At 45.7% G+C, this 20,265-nt stretch overlaps 1 protein-coding gene across 1 annotated transcript in view; it reads right to left on the reverse strand.

Moving 5' to 3' along the window:
- Positions 1 to 1,929: 1,929 nt before the first annotated feature.
- Positions 1,930 to 20,265, reverse strand: part of kcnk13a (potassium channel, subfamily K, member 13a) — a 42,897-nt gene continuing 24,561 nt past the window's right edge. Inside the window, exon 2 of the mRNA XM_059961269.1 lies at positions 1,930 to 2,884. Coding sequence (XP_059817252.1) covers positions 1,998 to 2,884 — 887 coding nt within the window. The 3' untranslated portion in view covers positions 1,930 to 1,997. The remainder of the gene's footprint in view (positions 2,885 to 20,265) is intronic.

Consider the following 20,265-nt stretch of genomic DNA (forward strand, 5'->3'; position numbering starts at 1 on the left):
CAGTGGAAATAACTGGAAAGTGTGGAACTTGGGTGGTTGATGGTTGGGCAAAGATGTTCTCCGGTCTTGACAACTTACCTGCAAACGTTTCGTCACCATATGAGGAGACATCACCAGTGCACTGTTAGTTGTGGTACATCCTCTGAAAGCTTGGCCATTATGTACTTATCAATCAGCTGGTTGGTCATCATTTTGGAACACCATAAAGAGGCATGACCAACTCTCACTAGTCTCTACTCAGGAAGACCGAGAGGGGCACAACTTCGAATGGGCATCAGTGAAAGTCATGGCACAAGTAACACATGCCATGCAAGAGAAGCATGGTTTTCCCTGAACAATTCTGTAAACAAACACGTTATGGGCAAAATTCCAGACCACAATGCACAAAGTTTGCTGCACAATCAATCACTGACGAGATTTCCTCCCCCAAATCAAAACTGAGTTTCTGAAATGATGACCAATCAGTGTATAAAGGCCAAGCATTCGGGGGGGGGGGGGGGGACACCACAATCAACAGCCCACTGATGACGTCTCCTCGTATGAAGATGAAATGTTTGCCAAGATTGGAGAACAACTTTTATATTCTGTATTCCAGTCCTGAAGAACGACCTCAACCTGAAACATTGACTGTCTGTTTCCCTCCACAGATGCTGCCTGACCTGCCAAGTTCCTCCAACATTTTGTGTGTTGCTCCAGACTCTGGCATCTGTGGTCTCTTGTGTTTCCATTCTGCATGTTCTGTTTTGCTTTCTGCTATCCCCCAATTTCCCCTCCTCACACCCATCCCATCTCCCTCCCTCATCTTCAATATAACCTCCCCTTACACTCTCCCTTCTCCCTCCTGTCCCCTCCCTCCCTCACCTCTCTTACACCATCCTCATCCTCTCCCCTATCACCATTACACCCTCCCCTCATCACAACCATGGACTCTGCTGCCAGGTCTATGCATTCCCGCAGCTGGGCTATGCCAGAGGTTCGAAAATCGCGCTCGCGGGTATGCATATCCCAGCTACTTACTGCTTAATTATGGCGGCATTTAATTCCCTTCTTTCGTTCTAGTCTTGTTGAGACTTGGCCAAAAGCACGGCAATGTTTACGCTCCTGACTTACCCTCATCCTTGTCCGGGAAAGAGGACTACTGTTTCGATTGGTGCTGTCAAGGAGTGGCGTTCAGTTAGTATTAGTTATTGCTTTCAGCCGCAATGTTGGCATTTAACTTTCAGTTTGATTGTTTCAGTTAAAGGCCCTTTTGGCCTAGCATTTATTGTTTTTCTTTTCCTTTCAACTCGGCAACAGTTCTCAGTAAAGTCAGTGAACTATCGACCCGCTTCAGTGTCTCTCCTTCTACACTCGGGCCTTATCCAAACATTCTAATACTCCTCCTCCTCCCTCCCCCATCTCCTCTATACCCTTCCCTCCCAACTCCCCTAGCCTCTTAACTCCCCTTGCCCCCATCTCTCGACTGCACATAGCCCGCCACTCTCCCCAATTCCATCTCCCTTCCTGTCCCCTACACCCTCCCATCCTCTCTCACCTCCATCTCCCCTACACTCTCCCGTCCTCTTTCACCTCCATCTCCCCTACACCCTCCCATCCTCTCTTACCTCCATCTCCCCTACACTCTCCCGTCCTCTTTCACCTCCATCTCCCCTACACTCTCCAGTCCTCTTTCACTTCCATCTCCCCTACACCCCCCCATCCTCTTTCACTTCCATCTCCCCTACACCCCCCCCCCCCACTCTTCCCCTCTGTTTTGCGTTTTATTGCCTGTATCGAATGATCCTTCAGGAAGGCATGCATAACAAGAAAAACTCCTCACTGTATCCCGGTGCATGTGACAATAATAAGCCAACAATAATATTGCGGCCACAAGAGATGCCCCCGCAGTTCCAGAGTGAGGGGTGAAAGATCGAAGCTGAGAGCCAACAATAATAATCGAACAGTATTTAATTATCATCTGGGGAAAGTCTCAGCAATCACAAAGGCCGGATCTGGTTTCATCTGTCCATGCTGGTCTCCACCAGCCTGTTGTTCATGATGGCGAGCGCTCCGACCCCCTCGCTAAAGTCGTTGGGGCGGGGGCTAGGGCCGCTTGCCCGCGGGTGCCCGCTCGCCGTCTCCATCAGCTGCTTCTGCATGATGGCCAGCGAGACCTTGTTGGCGGCCAGGAAATCGCGGATGGAGATCATCTCTCCGGACTGCCTGCGGCAGTCAGCCATGTTGCTCTCGGCGGAAGCCTTCCGCCGGGCACGGAGAACGCTGGGCATCACTGTGTTACGGCCTGGCTGGAGGAGTTTCCGCTGACACCGTTGACAGCATCTACACTCCAGCCTCCTCAAGGTACAGTTGAGGAACTGCTTAATAACAATGGATATAACATTGAACAGTGAATAAATACAACACACTCCCATCAGGATGAAGAGAAAGTTGGCAAAGCGGTAGAATCCCTGATGGTCGTACCTCCTGTTCTGACTGCTGACAAGATCGCCAAAACCTATGGTGCTAAAGGCCACAAAGCAGAAGTAGATGGAGTCCATGTAACTCCAGCCCTCCACGGGAGTGTACATGGCCGAGGCACAGCAGGAGATGGTGAGGGCGGCCAAGCCGAGGATCAGCATGACGTAGTAGACGGAGGGCTTCCAGCCAGCCAGGCTGTCAGTCCTAGCCCCAAGCCTGGCCCCACCGTTCTGGCAGTCCAGCTGCGGCCGCACTCCGCTGCGCCTCAGCTGCCTCTCGTGGCAGGTCTTCAGTATGTAGGCCAGCACGGTGATCAGCCGCTCCAGAAAGAGGTTGAAGAAGAGGATGGTGGCCGCGCAGCCCACCAGGCCATAGAATATGAGGAAGATCTTCCCGGCAGCGGTGGCCGGAGTGGTCATCCCAAAACCTGCAAAGAAGACAAATATGTTACCACGGCAACCTGCAGAATGCCATTGAATGCCATGTTCACTTCCTCTTGAACAAAGAACATAGAGCATAACAGTACAGTACAGCCCTTCGGCCTACGATGTTGTGCTGACCTTTTAACCTACTCCAAGATCAATCTAACTCTTCCCTTCCACACAGTTTCTACAAGGACAGTGTCTCCCTTGCTGTTATAAGACCATTGAACAGGCCTTTTGTACCATAAAGATGAACTCATGGCCTCACAATTTATCTCATCATGCCCCTCCACCTTGTTGTCCGCCTGCACTGCACTCTCTTTAACTCCCAGGATTTAATCACAGATGGGGCCGAGGTAAATTCCCAGGATGGCGGGACTGTCATATGTTGAAAGATTGGAGTGACTGGACTTCTATACACTGGAACTTAGAAGGATGAGAGGGGATCTGATTGAAACATGTAAGATTATTAAGGGATTGGATACGCTAGGGGCAGGAAACATGTTCCCGATGTTGCGGGAGTCCAGAACCAGAGGCCACAGTTTAAGAATAAGGAGTAGGCCATTTAGAATGTTCAGGAAAAACTTTTTCACCCAGAGATTTGTGGATCTATGGAATGCTCTGCCTCAGAAGGCAGTGGAGGCCAATTCTCTGGATGCTTTCAAGAAAGAATTAGATAGAGCTCTTATAGACAGCGGAGTCAAAGGATATGGGGAGAAGGCAGGAACGGGGACTGATTGTGGATGATCAGCCATGATCACATTGAATGGCAGTGCTGGCTTGCCGGGCCGAATAGCCTATTCCTGCACCTATTGTCTATTGTCGCTCTGTAACTAACACTTTATTCTGCATTCCCTTATTGTTTTCCCTCGTGCTACCTCAGTGCACTGCTGTAATGAAAAGAACTCTATGGAAAGCTTGCAAAGCCATCCTCACACATCTATCTGTACTAGGAATAGCACAAAAGCATAATGCCATTACTGTGCTGGTGACCCACGTTCAATTCCTGCTAACATCTATAAGAAATTTGTAGGTTCTGCTCCAGGTATTCCTGGAGGATCTGGTATTCCTCAAGGTCTTCCAGTTCCTCTTGTGGGTTAGTAGGTTAGAACATAAGATTTAGGAAGAGAGTTAGGCCATTCAGCCCATTGAATCTGCTAGTATTGTTAAACTTCTCAACCCCATTCTCCTGTCTTCTCCCCTTAATCTTTAATAAGAGGTGAGCTGGTCACATGCACTTGGTGGGATGAAAGGCCTGTCACTACGTTGTATCTCTAAATAAATTTATGCTTTTCTTTGTATCTCGGTACAGGTGACATTAACAAAGCAAGACAAATACCAACAGGCAAAGGTCAACAAGTCCTTTTCTTGAAATAACAGGGGAGCAACAACCTCCATCAAAGGGCTTGGACTTGTTTGACTGAATTTTAGACATAAGTGATGAAAACACAATTAGCTTAGCATCCTCTGCATTAGCAAAATCTCTTTATTCTCTCGGTGGTTTTGACTTGTAAATTAAGAGACTGTGGGTTCAACTCCTACTAAAGCTACTTGACCAGAGGTTCAAAGACAACACTGCTGAAAGATGCAACTATATTATCTTTCAGTGACAAAAGATGCAGGCAGTTCTGCCCTCGGCTCCATGCTAGTTCCCCTCTCCTTATTTTTCTGCGCCCCTGCAATTTATTTTCTCTCAAATGCCCATCAACTGCCCTATATTGATTTACCCACCTGCGCATCTATAGGATGTGGGAGAAAATTCCTGTCCCCAGTAGAAATGTACGGTCCCTTGGGTTGGCAAGTAAACTTAAGAGCATAAAATCACGTCATCTGAGCAGAATTAGGCCAGGCTGCCCATTGAGTCAGTTCCACCACTCGATCGTGGCTGATTTATTTTCTATCCCAAACCTATACTTCTGCCTCCTCCCCATAAACTTTGATACCCTTACTAATCAAGAGCCTATCAACCTCCACTTTAAATATACCCAATGACTTGGTCTCTACAGCCATCTGTGGCAAAAAATTACACAGATTCACCATTCTATGGCTAAAGAAATTCCTCTTCATCTTTATTTTAAAGGGATATCCTTGTATTATGAGGTGAAGCTCTCTGGTCCTAGACTCCCCCACTACCAAGTACTCCTGCTAGGCAGAATAATAGTTCAGCAGGGACTAGATGGGCTGAAGGACCTGTTTCTGTGCTACAACTCTAGTCCATCTAGACCATCCTGACGAAGGGTCTCAGCCTGAAACACTGACAGCGCTCCTCCCTATAGATGCTGCCTGGCCTGCTGTGTTCCACCAGCACTTTGTGTGTGTTGCTGTTTGAGTTTCCAGCATCTGCAGATTTCCTCGTGTTTGCTCAAGAACACTCGTGATTGGTTGGATGCTGTCACCATGACAACAAGCAAAAGCAATTGAGCGTTGAGACCAATCAGCAAGGTACCACTTGGGGTGGAGTGGAGGTGGTGGTGGGGAGGGAAGGAACCCCTGTCAGGCACAGGAACCTCAGCCTCCAGCCCTTAATCTCCATCGGAAGAGCTGATGACAACAGCTTATCAGTCGGAGATTAGATCAGAGGAAACTCGCGGATAAGTTGTTGTGCTCAATGAGCTGGAGCTTGCCAGCTCCTTCACAAGATTGTTTTGGAGTGATTATACCTGGTTCTCAGTGGCAGACTGTCACAGTCGTCATGAAGGATGTGAAGGCCCGAGGCACGGCACTCTGTGCTTCTTCCGTAATGATTAAAGGGGCTTTGCAGCCACGAGGTGGTATAAACCGACGTGGCGGCTGAGAGCTGTAGTCCGTCAGCTCAGTAATGAGCTCTGATGAGGAGCTTGCACGCAAAATATCCTAAAGAAAGTTAGTTTTATTTGTCGCATGTACAAACCCCATTTCCAGAAAATTTTGGAAATTTTCCAAAATGCAATAAAAACAAAAATCTGTGATACATTAATTCAAGTGAACCTTTATTTAACTGACAAAAGTACAAAGAAAAGATTTTCAATAGTTTTACTGACCAACTTAATTGTATTTTGTAAATATACACAAATTTAGAATTTGATGGCTGCAACACACTCAACAAAAGTTGGGACAGAGGCATGCTTACCATTGTGTTACATCACCTTTCCTTTTAATAACACTTTATAATCATTTTGGAACTGAGGATACTAATTGTAGTAGATTTGCAATTGGAAATTTTGTCCATTCTTGCTTAATATAAGACTTCAGCTGCTCAACAGTCCGTGGTCTCCGTTGTCTGATTCTCCTCTTCATAATGCACCATACATTTTCAATAGGAGATATATCTGGACTGGCAGCAGGCCAGTCAAGCACATGCACTCTGTGTCTACAAAGTCACACTGTTGTAGCCCGTGCAGAATGTGGTCTGGCACTGTCCTGCTGAAATAAGCATGGACGTCCCAGGAAGAGATGTCGCCCTGATTGCAACATATGTCTCTCTATTTTCCTAATATACACCTCAGAGTCAATGGTACCTTCACATACATGCAACTCACCCATGCCATGGACACTGATGCACCCCCATGTCATCACAGATGCTGGCTTTTGCACCTTTCGCTGATAACAATCACGATGGTTGCTTTCATCTTTGGCATGGAGAACTCGACGCCCATTTTTTCTGAAAACTAGCTGAAATGTGGACTCATCTGACCACAGCACACGGTTCCACAGTCTTTCGGTCCATCTGAGATGAGCTCAGGCCCAGAGAACCCGCTGGCTTTTCTGCATAAAGTTGATATATGGCTTCCTCCTTGCGTAATACAGTTTCAAGTTGCATTTCTGGATGTAGCGACGGACTGTGTTAAGTGACAATGGTTTTCTGAAGTACTCCCGAGCCCAGGTGGCTATAATTGTCACAGTAGCATGACGGATTCTTAGGTAGTGCCGCCTGAGGGCTCAAAGATCACGTGCATTCAACAGCAGTTTCTGACCTTGCCCTTTACGCACTGAGATGTCTCTGAATTCTCTGAATCTTTTCACAATATTATGTACTGTAGATGTTGAAAGATCTGAATTCTCTGCAATCTTGCGTTGGGAAATGTTCCTTTTGAACTGACTAACAATTCTCTCACAAATTTTGGCACAAAGGGGTGAGCCAGGACCCATCCTTGCTTGCAAAGACTGAGCCTTTGATGGACACTACTTTTATACCCAGTCATGATACCTCACCTGCTACCAATTAGCCTGCTTAATGTGGAGTCTTCCAAACCGGTGTTACTTGAATATTCTGTGCACTTCTCAATCTTATTTTAACTCTCTCCCAACTTTTGTTGAGTGTGTTGCTGCCATCAAATTCTAAATTTGTGTATATTTACAAAATACAATTAAGTTGGTCAGTAAAACTATTGAAAATCCTTTCTTTGTACTTTTGTCAGTTAAATAAGGGTTCACGTGAATTAACGTATCACAGATTTTTGTTTTAATTGCATTTTGGAAAATATTCCAACTTTTCTGGAAATGGGGTTTGTAGATGGAGACATACAGTGAAATATGTCAATGAGCAACTCAATCTGAGGCTGTGCTGGAGGCAGCCTGCAATTATCACCAACCTCCAACACCTACATAGCATGCCCACAACTCACTAACCCTAAATAGTACGCCTTGTGGAATACGGAAGGAAAATGGAGCACCCAGAGGAAACATACAGAGGAGGGAATTGAATCCCGATCGCTGGAGCTGTAAAGCATTGTGCTAAATGCTACGCCACCATGCTGTTCCTGCTCAGAAGGTGAGCCAGTCCTTGCTAAACTGTAGCACCTCCCGTTTATCGAGGTGGTCCCATTTTATAGCAAAACTGGGACTTGCTGCTCAGTGCCCTGGCCAATATTCCTCCCTCTCCTCCCACTACTGAATAAAAGAAAGAAGAACAACACACACAAAATGCTGGAGGAACTTGGCAGGTCGGGCAACATCTATGGAAGGGAATACAGTGAATAGCTGACATTTCGAGCCTTTCATCAGGACTCAACTAACAAAGAGTTCACAATAGGCTACCTGGAAGCCCGTACCACCAAGCCAAAGACACTTCTATCCTGCTGATATCTTGTATCTCCTGACCTCACAATCTGCCTCGTTATGATCTTGTACTTTATTGTTTACCTGCACTGCACTGTCTCTGGAGTTGTCACTCTTTATTTTACACCCTGTCATTGATTTCCTTTGTTCTACCTCAGTGCAATGTGTAATGTTTTGATCTGTATGAACAGTACGCAAGACAACTTTTTCGATCATGTATCTCAGTACCTGTGACAATAATCAACTAATTAAAAAAAACAATGAAAGTTGGCACTTTTTTTTAGCAGTGCCCTGGCCAACATTCACCCCTCTGCCTTCAGTGAGTTGACTACTCAATAAAATAATAAAAAATTCACTACAGAGGAGCAGACCTTGGCTAACCAATCTGTGCCAATGGTGTACAGGAGTAAAGAAGAAATTGGTCATCATGCCTTTCAATATATAACCATATAACAATTACAGCACGGAAACAGGCCATCTCGGCCCTTCTAGTCCATGCCGAAAGCTTACTCTCACCGAGTCCCACCGACCTGCACTCAGCCCATAACCCTCCATTCCTTTCCTGTCCATATACCTATCCAATTTTGCTTTAAATGACAATATCGAACCTGCCTCTACCACTTCTACTGGAAGCTTGTTCCACACAGTCGTAGCCGACTATGCAGGCCTCAGCTCCTCTTTTATACCAGTTCCCTTAGCCCTCAATGCCTTGATAACTTCACTCACCTCAACACTGAACTGATTCCACCAACTATGGACTCACTTTCAAGGAGTCTACAGCTCCTGCTCTCAGCGCTAATTATTTATTTATCAGTTGCACAATTTGTGTTTTTGCACCTTGGTTGTTTGTCAATCACTGATTCGATCATATCTCTTTATCCACTGTGAATGCCCTCAAGAAAATGAACCGCAGGTATTGTATTGTATCTCCTGGACCTAATAAATTGGTCACTCAGCGAATGTCCATGGTCTTTCGCTGCTTTATCCCTGCCAGTTCAAGGTTTGATGTGTTGTGCACTCATAAATGCTCTTCTGCACACTACCGTTGCATGGTTATTTGACTTTCTGTCACCTTCTTGTCAGCTTGAATTAGTCTCGCCATTTTCCTCTGACCTCTCTGATTAACAAGGTATTTTCGACAACAGATCTGCCACTATCTAGATTTTTTTTTTGTTTATCGCACCATTCTCTATAAATTCTAGAGACCGTAGTGTGTGAAAATCCCAGGAGGTCAGCAGTTTCTGAGATACTCAAACCACCCTGTCTGGCACCAACAACCTTTCCATGGTCAAAGTCACTGAGGTCATATTTCATCCCCATTCTGATGTTTGGTCTGAACAACAACTGAACCTCTTGGCCATGTCTGCGTGCTTCTACGTATTAAGCTGCTGCCTCAGGATTGGCTGATTAGATAATTGCATTAACAAGTGGGAGGACAGGTGTACCTAATAAAGTGGCCATTGAGCATATATGTACTTTGATAATAAATTTACTTCGAACTTTGAAATATCTATCTCCAGGTTAAATATACAGTACCTAATAATCTGAGCTTCCACCCCTCCCCCCACACCACCGTGGACAGAAAATTCCATGGATTCACCATCCATGGCTTGATATGGCAACTGCTCTGCATGTGATCGCAAGAAATTGAAGAGAGTTGAAGACTCAACTCAGCACATCAAGAAACTAGCCTCTCTCCCCCACGGACTTGGGCTACACTTCTCGTTGCCTTGGTAAAGCAGCCAGCATAAAGATCACACCCACCCCAGACATTCTCTCTTCTCCTATCAAGCAGAAGATACAACAGCCTGAAAGCACGTCCCAACAACCTTAAAGACAGCTGCTACCCTGCTGGTTATAAGACAATTGAATGGACCTCTTGTATAATAAGATAGATTCTTGACCTCACAATCTACTTCATTATGGCCATAAATAACTTACTGCCTGCCTGGACTGAACTTTCTCTGTAACAGTAACACCTCATTCTCAACTCTGTTGTTGCTTTTCCCTTGTACTACCTTGATACATCGCTGCAATGAAACGATCCAGAGGGATTGCATGCAAAACGTGGACCCCAGCACATGCGACAGCAGTAAAACAGTTTCCAATGACCTCTCAGATAAAGGGTTCCATACAACTCTCAGTTTTAAGTGGATGGGAATCAACACTCAACGTTTTGGGCCAAGAAGGATCTTGGCCAGAAATGTTGGCTCCCTCATACCCCTTCATAGATGCTGCCTGACCTGCTGAGTTCCGCCATCATTTGTTTTTTCGTCTTACTCTGGAAGAACCTCCACGGAATCTCTTGTGTTTCTTAGATTTACAAGTCTGGTCCCTTGTAACTAACAATTCTCCACCTGGCTGCCTTAATCCTCATCCAAGCAATTTTTTATTATTCTGGATCAACATCGCTTCCTTAAGTCACTTCAAAGTTCAACGTAAATTTATTATCAAAGCCTGTATATGGTATACCACCAATTACTACCCCGAGATTCATTTTCTTGCAAGCATTCAGAGTAGAACAATAGAATCAATGAAAATATACACACATGACAAACTGCGCAAATACAAAACAAACAAGTAATAAATAAATTAAAAATGCTGAGAACATGTGACATAGTGCCCTTGAAAGTGCGTCTATAGGTTGTGTTCAGTGTTATGGCGAGTGAAGATGTCCACGCTGGTTCAGGGCCTGATGGTTGAAGGGTAATAATTGTCCCTGAAGCTGGTGGTGTGGCACCCAAGGCTCCTGGACCTCTTTCCTGACAGCAACACGAGAAGACAGTACGGCCTGGATGGTGGGCGTCCTCGTTGATGGATACTGCTTTCTTGTGGCAGCACTCTTAGTGGTTGGGCTCAATGGTGGGGAGGGCTTTTCCTGTGATGAACTGGGCTGTATCCACCACTTTATTTTGTAGGCTTCTGATGAGCTGATAACTATATCCTCTCTGCTTGTTCAGAGCACTCTGCAAAATGGATGCTGTAGTTCTAGAGTGCAAAAATATCTACATGTACCCACTGGTTGTAAAGTACCATGTAATTAAAACTCTTTTGAGTTACATATGGATATATTCAACAGCTCAGGCACCATCAATGGAGACGGGAATTAGAATTGGAATTGGAATTGGTATCCATTTTATTTCTGTCCAATGTACCAAAAGGTTGTCTTGCAGACTATTCACACAGACTAAATCATTACGAAGTGCATTGAGGTAGAGCAAGGTAAAACAATAACACAACATAGAACAGCATGTAAAAGCAATGGAGAAAGTGCAGAGCAAACGTAAAATTTAAAACAGCATAGTAACACACCCTCTGATGGACAGTCTATGGTGCCTGTGCTGACCATCATGCCAGCTTAAACTAATCCCATCTGACTGCACATTATCCATACCCCTGCATTCCAATGGTTTGTCACCTGGGGTCCATGGACCCCTTGGTTAACGGGAGGGAATAAGTTGGGAACCCTGGCTCCATTCTCTGCATGTTCACATTCTATTTAAACGTCCTTAAACCTTGTTGTCATATTGGCTTCCTCTAATTCCCCTGGCAACTGTTCTAGGCACCTACTACTCTCTGTATAAAAATAAGCTGCTTGCACATCTCCTTGAAACCCTCCCCCTCTCACTTTAAAGCTATGCACTCTATTACTTGACACTTCCACCCTGGGGGACAAGACTGACTAACTAAAAATTAAAGATGACCTCTATTTGTCCACATGTATGTTGAAGCATACAGTGAAGTGCACCGTTCGTGCGAAATCAGATCAGTGAGGATTGTGCTGGGGCAGCCTGCAAGTGCTGCCACACTTCCAGCGCCAGCGTAGCATGCCCACAACTCACTGGCCTGAACCACGCATCTCTGGAGCACGCCAAAGTCAGAGGGAGAACGTATGAACCCCTTCTGGAGGGCAGCAGAAACTGAACTCTGATCTTACAGCCTGCTGCTACACTACACTCCTATCTATCCCTTCGTTAATTGGATATATTTTAAGACAGGCGCCTTCTGTTGGATGGGGGTCTTGGAGAAGTGTAGGTTGGCACCTCTTCTATAGATGGCTTGGTCTGCGGCAAACACTAAATCTCTGGGAGTGACAGAGAGAAGGAGAAAGACATCTACAATGAAATAGGTCTAGGACACCCATGAAGGGCAACACACATGGGAGAACTCAGTAGGTCCATGCAGGGAAATAAACAGTTTCCCTGTTTTACCCTGAACAGTTGACGTTCCGGGCCACCAGCACTGGAAAGGAAAGCCAGAAACAAAGGCATTCTGCTACACTCTCCTTTGGTGTGTGTGCACGGTTCTCCAGTCTGACTAATGCCATTGACCTTTCTGCAGCCGCCCACACGCTGGCTGATGCTGAGCCTCCGGGCTGTAATTCTGTACCGAGCTCCCGTTGGTTCAGTTAATCAAAAGTGTGTGTTTAGCTGCTAGCTGGTGTAAAATCACAGCTCAGTAGTGGGATAGCTGCAGAGTACAAACCGGATGGTCAACAAGAGTAAAGCCACAGTCTGGAACTTCACTCTACATCCATCACCTCTATCAGACTGCTCATTACCCAGTCCTCTTTCTCCCCTCACTGCCTCCTCTTGCTCTATCCACCTCTCTTTCACCCTTCCTCCTCTTCTCTGCCCCTCACAGCTCATTTTTCCTTCCCCTCTGTCCCTTCCTTACCTCTCTCCCTCCCTATATTTCTCTCTTTCGCTTTTTGTGCCTCCAGTCTCTCTCACAAAGCTTTTCAATACATCATGGTGCATGTGACACAAATAAACCAAACCAGAATTTGACCTCCCAAAATGTTTTACCTGGTCTTCAAACTTACTGATCAGACCACCGGCATTCTCATCCAAATCACTTCCTATATATTCCAAACAACAATGGCCCCGGCACCAATCCCCACAGTATATTACAGACTTCCTGTCGGAAGAATGTGCTTCACTACTCCCATCACCAAGCCAGTTTTGCATCCAGTTTGCCCACATATTTGGATACCTTGTGCTTTAACCTTCTTGACCAGAATCATTGATATAACTTCTGGAATTAGAAAGCTGGTGCCAATGTCCTGACCATAGAACTACAGGGCTGTGAGACCAAACCACTGTCGCTGGTAGAACCACGGACGGAGGTGTACAGGAGTGAGATGGATCAGCCAGTTGAGTGGTTTCACAACAATAATCTCACATTCGCCTTCTGGAAGTCCACAATCAGTTCCTCAGTAAGAAGTTGATTGTGGACTTCAGGAAGGGGAAGTTGGGAGAACACACAGCAGCTCTCATTGAGGAGTCTGCACCGGAAGGGTGAACAGATTCAAGCTCTTGGGCGCCAGCATCTCAGCGAATCTACTCTGGTCCCAAAACACTGATGCAATCATGAAGAAGACGTGTCAGAGGCTCTGCTTCATTAGGAGTTTGAGGAGATGTGGCGTGTCACCAAAGGTTCTTAGAAATTCTACAGACGTACCGTGGAGGCCATGCTGACTGGTTGCATCAATGCCTGGCGCGGAGGCTCCAATGCACGGGAATACAAGAGGCTGCAGAGTGTTGTAGACTCAGCCAGCTCCATTGTGGGTACAACCCTCCCTACCATCGAGGATAGGGGAGGGGGGTCGAAGTAAGAAGCTAGGGGATGATCAGGGCGAAGGAGGAGGACGACTCTGGTATTGAGAGGAGAGTGGACCATGGAGGAAAGGGAGGCATGGTGACACCAGAGGGAAATGATGAGCTGCTTTTCTGTCAACTCTGCTTTATCCATAAATAACGTGCCTGACACATTTAATGTCTCTTGCATTTTCTGTTTTTATTTGGGGATGGAATGTTTCAGATCCTCTGAAATGTTAAATATATTTCTCTGTACAGAGATGCTGTTTATACTTCAGATTTCTAGCATCTATGGAGAAATTTGTGGATAAGGAATCTCTTGGGTTAATACACAGGCACGTGTTTACAAATGAGTGGCCCCAGGGAGCTATTAACCATTGAGGCACTGGGTGGTCCCAACTGAACCAGCCCTGCAGCCATCAGAATCCCTCCACACAGCCCATTAAAGTATTATTTGATCCGGAAATTCATGCAGATAAACCAATCCCCTGTTTATCATTTGATGTCAGAAAAAAAGATACCCACAGTGGGTGTGGAATAATATCCAGGACTGATGCTCGTTGTATGATTAGTCCTTAAATCTTATCCCCCAGGGCGTTGCTAAATTACAGCCGAATCTCTCATTCCACTTGCATACTTTCCATAAGATAGTCATCCATTTCATTATTCCACTTCCTCCCCAAGCGAGCTCATCCAATACTATTGGGATAGGACATTAAGGCACTTTGAAAACATATATGGTTTACTTTTACTTTATGCCTTAAGTACTCAATAAGAACAAAAGGAAACAATCTTAATAAAATAGAACATCTCAATCACAAACAAGAGAAAATCTGCAGATATCGGAAATCCAAGCGACGCACACAAAATGCTGGAGGAACTCGGCAGGCCAGGCAGCATCTATGGATAAAAGTACAGTCGACGTTTTGGGCCGAGTCCCTTCAGCAAGACCCACTGAAGTGTCTCGGCCCGAAACGTCGACAATACTCTTTTCCATAAATGCTGCCTGGCCTGCTGAGTCCCTCCAGCATTTGGTGACTGTTGCGTAGAACATCTCAATGATATTTTGCAGATCAATAAAGCACAGAATGAGGGCCTTCGGCCCATCGTGCCTATACTGACCATCAACAAATCACTTGCACTGAAGCCTGTGGTGCGTAGCCCTCTATGCCTAGGCAGAGAAAGAACTTAGGCCAGCATGTCACCGGGACAAGCTGCCAGAGGAATTGGTTGTGGCAGGTACATGGATGGGTAGGATCTGGGCCAGTCATTGGTAAACGGAACTGCATCAAAGTGGAAGTAAAAATTATAATCAAGGTACCTATGTGTTACCATATACTACTTTGAGATTCATTTTCTTGGAAGCATTTACAGAAAAATAGAGAAATACCTCACAATTTACAAAAAAAACTATACATAAAATGAGAGGGAGCCAGTGGTAGAGTGACGATAACCAGTTTTGACTCACAGAGGCTCCGTTAGGAGGCTGGAGGGAGATTTTTTTTCATATAATTTTTGCTTCTTCCTTTCTTATTGCACAGTGGGGATGCCAGGCAGGATAGTGGGAAGGCTGAGAGACCGCCGGGGTCTCTGATGTCGACACCTGGAAGAAGTGCAACCCGCTGCTGCTTCTTTCAGACCATGTCAAGTAATTGAAAGGTGAAGCTGGATGAACTCCGTATCCTTTGGGAGGCTGAGGGGTTTGATCAGCAGTTAATACAGGGGAGGTAGTTACGCCCAAGGTGCATGACACAGGTAACTGGGTGACTGTCAGGAGTGGGAAAGGGGATAGGCAGCCAGTGCAGTACCCCTGTGGCTGCTCCCTTCAACAACAGGTACATCACTTTTAGGATACTGTTAGCAGGAATGACCTGGCAGAGGAAAGTTACAGCAGTCAAGTCTCAGGCACTGAGTCTGTCTCTGTGACTCAGAAAGGTAGGGGGAGAAGGGTGAGCTGTGGTGACAGGGGTTTCATTTGTTATGGGAACAGACAGGAGGTTCTGTGGATGAGAACTAGATTCGCAGGCGGTATGTTGGTTCCCGGGTGCCAGGATCGAGCCCACAGCATTCTTCGGTGGGAGGGTGAGCAGCCAGAGCTCATCTGTGCAAAGGACATGGGTAGGAAGGGTGATGAAGTCCTGCAAAGTGAGGCCTCTGTCAGTCAAGGCTCACAATGGAATTTGTGTCCTGGCTGCCTCGAAGCTCAAGCCTGGGCAGTACGATATGGAGAGTGAGCTGTTTGCCCACGTAGCAAGCTCCCCCTCTGCACGCATCTGATGAACCCAAAGGAATGGCAGAGATCGATACAGTCTGGTACCAGCAGTGTCACAGGAGTTGCCAGTCAGTGCTGAACTCGAAGTAGGATTGCCTTAGGGAATCCAGCTGGGGATTTTTCCCTCAGGGTTTATTCCTGAAGCCTTCCCCATGAGTTGGTGTAGCTCCACGGCAGCAGAGGTTTGAGATCAGAGTTTTCCTTCTCCCAGATGAGCCGCCAACCACAGCTGATGAGCCCCATCTGTCCGAAGTGACTGGTTTTAAGGTGCTTGAAATCCGCCTTTGTCTTTCTCCTGTTAGTAGAAATGGTTCTGCCGGGTCTAGTAGCCAAGTCACATGTGAAGGCCAGGAGCTGGACTTGGTTGTCATAGAGTATTTGAGATGCACGCCATTGGGAGCATTTAATAGGTAGTGGGAGCTTATCCCCATTGCCACCCCCAGCTGTAACAACCTTAAGGATCCCAGGGAATTATGTGCTAATTTAAAGGACAGAGCCTCCAAGGTTGTGATCCCAAGATTGCTACCCATGCCACATGCTAGTGAGGCCAGAAACAGGAAGATCATACAGTTTAACAGAGGCTAAGGAGATGATGCAGGAGGGAGGGCATAAGCTTTTTTGGAACATTAGGCTCCCTTCCGGGGAAGATGGGACCTGTACAGATGGGACAGTTTGCACCTGAACTGGACAGGGACTAATGTCCTTGCAGGAAGTCTTGCTAGTGCTGCACAGTGGGGTTTAAACTGGAGCTGCAGGGGGATGGGAACCATCTGACTGAAGGCTTGTAACTAATCGTGTGCTGCAGGGAGTGGTGCTGGGTCCATTACTGTTTGTCATCTAGATCAACGATCTGGATGATAATGTGGTTCGGCAAATTTGTGGATGACACCACAAGACTGGTGGTGTAGTGGACAGCAAGGAAGACTATCAAAGCTTGCAGTGGTATCTAGATCAGCTGGAAAAATGGGTTGTAAAATGGCAGATGGAATTTAAAGAGATAAGTGTGAGGTGTTGTGCTCTGGGAGGACCAACCATGTTGGGTCTTACACTGTGAATAGTACGGCACTGAGGAGTGCAGTAGAACAGAGGGATTGAGAAAACAGAATCATTATTCCCTGAAGGTGGTCTCACCGGTAGGTAGAGTCATAAAGAAAGCTTTTGGAACTTAGACCTTTGAGTACAGGAGTTGGAATGTTATTTTGAAATTGTGTTAAGATGCTAGTGAGGCCTAATTTGGAGCATTATGTGCAGTTTTCTCATCTGTCTACAGGAAAGATGTCAATAAGATTGAAAGAGTGCAGAGAAAATTTACAAGAATGCTGCCAGGACCTCAGGATAGGTTCATGGGTGAGATGGCTATTCAGGGCCATGTCCCAAGTGCAGATAAATGGGCCGAAGAGCCTGCTTTTGTGCTGTAATGTTCTATGACTCCATGACTCTAAAGATGACAAACAACCGATGTATAAAGGAAGACAAATTGTGCAAAGAAAAAAAATCCTGAGAACATGAGTTGTAAAGGTTCCTTGAATGTGAGTATAGGTTGCAGAATCAGTTCAGAGATGAGGTGAGCAAAGTAATCCGTGCCACTTCGGGAGCCTGATGGTTCAGGGATAATAACTGTTCCTGAACCTGGTGGTGTGGGAGCCAAGGTCCTGTGCCTCCTGCCCAAAGGCAGCAGTGAGAAGAGAGCATGGCCTGGATGGTGGGGGCTCCTTGATGATTGATGCTGCTTTTCTGTGGTAGCGCTGCATATAAATGTGCTCAGTGATGGAGAGGGATTTTCCTGTGATGGGCTGGGCTGTATCCACCTCTTTCTGTAGGTTTTTCCATTCCTGGGCATTGGTGTTTCCATACCAGGTCAAGATGCAACTAGTTAGGATACTTTCCATTTTGCATCTACAGAAGTTCGTCAAAGTTTCTTTTCACATGCTGTATCTACACAAAGTTCTAAGTTGTGTTGTCGTACCTTCTTTGTGATGGCATGGAGCAGATGGACTGAAGGGCCTGTTTCTGTGTTTCAGCTTCTGCTCTCCACAAAATTGAAGCAGAGGTTAAGATGTTGAGCCAGGTTTTTCCAACTGGAGGTTTTAACACGGGGTGTCTGATAACCCAGACATTTTATTACTTGCTTTTACTTTATACTAGTGGGAACCTCAAGCAGCCCGGCGAGGATGAAATACTGCCATCAGGGCCGAGGAGACAATGCAGGATGAGGAGGTCCACCCTATGTTACAATCAGCGAAAGATAGGGTCACAGAAGTGATTTTACAGATGCTGGAAATTTTGAGCAACACACAAAAATTCCTGGAGTCAGGCAGCATCTACAGAGGGAATTGAGCTGTTGGCAAAATCCTTCATCTGAACTGGAACAGAAATAGTCTCCTACCTTCCCTCTCACTTTGACTCACCTATCCCCTGCCAGCTTGTGCTCTTCCTCCTCCCTTTACATTCTGGCATCTGCCCCCTTCCTTTCCAGTCCTGATGAAGGGTATTGGCCTGAAATGTCTTCAGTATTTCCCTCCATAGATGCTCCCTGACCTCCTGAGTTTCTCCAGCATCTTTGTGTCTGTTTCTTGAGGAGAGCTGCATTCCACCTGGCCTCCCCGGACTAAAAGCAGTACAGAGTCACACTTCAGAGAAACAGGCCGTTTGCTCCACCATGTCCATTTCAACCATTGAAGATATTTGTCACACGTACGCCAAAACACTGAAATGTACAGTGAAATGTGTTGCTTGCGTCATTGACCGACATACTCAGGACGTGCAGGGGGCAGCCTGCAGTTGTTGCCATGCTTCTGGCAGTAACATAACCTGCCCTCAACTTACTAACCCTAACCTGTACGTCTTTGGGATGGGGGAGGAAACCGGAGCATCTGGAGGAAACCCATGTGTTAAGACCATGAGACCATAAGAAATAGGAGAAGAAGCAGGCCATTGGGCTGATCCAATTCTTCCAGTCATCCCCACTCCCCTGCTTTCACCCCATAACCTTTGATGCCCTGGCTAATCAAGAACCTATCTATCTCTGCCTTAAATGCATCCAATGTCTTGGCCTCCACAGCTGCTCGTGGCAACAAATTCCACAGGTTTACCACCCTCTGACTCAAGCAATTTCCCCACATCTCTGTCCTTCAATCCTGAAGTTGTGCCCTCTTGTCCTAGACTCCCCTACCATGGGAAACAACTTTGTCAAATCTTATCTGTTCAGGTCTTTTAACGTTCAGAATGTTTCTATGAGATCCCCCCTCACTCTCCTGAACTCCAGGGAATACAGCCCAAAAGCTGCCAAACATTCCTCATATGGTAACCCTTTCATTCCTGGAATCATTCTCGTGAATCTTCTCTGAACCCTCTCCAATGTCAGTTTATCCTTTCTAAAATAAGGAGCCCAAAGCTGCACACAATACTCCAAGTGTGGTCTCACAAGTGCCTTTTAGAGCCTCAACATCACATCTTTGCTCTTATATTTGATACCTTTATAAATGAATGCCAACATTGCATTTGCCTTCTTCACCACTGACTCAGTCTGGAGATTAACCTTTAGGCTATCCTGTACAAGGACCCCCCAAGTCCCTTTGTATCTCTGCATTTTGAATTCTCTCCCCATCTAAATAACAGTCTGCCCGTTTATTTCTTCCACCAAAGTGCATGAGCATACACTTTCCAACATTGTATTTCTTTTGCCACTTCTTTGCCCATTCCCCTAAACTATCTAGGTCTCTCCGCAGGCTCTCTGCTTCCTCAACACTACCTGCTTGTATGTTCATAGGGAGAACATACAAACTCCTTATAGACAGCGGCAGCAATTGAACTTTGATCTTACAGCTAGTGCTGTAAGGCATTATGCTAACTACTACGTTATCGGGCCACCCTGTTAATTATCTATTTATGTTAACCCCATTTACCAACAGTCCATCCATTAGCTGAAGAACCATGTAGCCAGATTAACTAGCAGTACGTTCACCACTTCCTGATTGTTAGGAGAGGTTGGACAATCTTGGGCTGGTTTCTTTGGATGCCAAGGAGAGACTCGAAAGAAGTTCATAAAATTATGTGAGGCACTGTCAATATCTTTCTTCCCCAGGATCAGAATGTTTAGAGGATGTGTATTTAAAGTGAGAGGGGGAAAGCTCAGAGATGTGCAGAGCAAGTATTTTTACTCAGACAGTGGGTGGAATGCACTGTCAGAGGTGCTGGTGGAGGCAGGTATGATAGTACATTTTTAAAAAGAAAGATAGATACAACATACATACATAGTTCAGCGTGAGATTACGGGCCAAGGGCCTGTTCCTGTGCTGTACTGTTGCATATTCTTTTAAATCTTTTTATCAATTTTCAAATAAGCATAATAAGAAAAACATCGAGTACAGAGAGCTTGAGAGTACATAATTAACAGGTTAAAATACAAATACAAACAGTTAATAATCGACATATAATAGCCTCCCAAACTCATAGTAGGTTACAAAGAATAGAAAAA

Source organism: Hypanus sabinus, chromosome 2 (genome assembly GCF_030144855.1).
Source record: "Hypanus sabinus isolate sHypSab1 chromosome 2, sHypSab1.hap1, whole genome shotgun sequence".
NCBI lineage: Eukaryota > Metazoa > Chordata > Chondrichthyes > Myliobatiformes > Dasyatidae > Hypanus > Hypanus sabinus.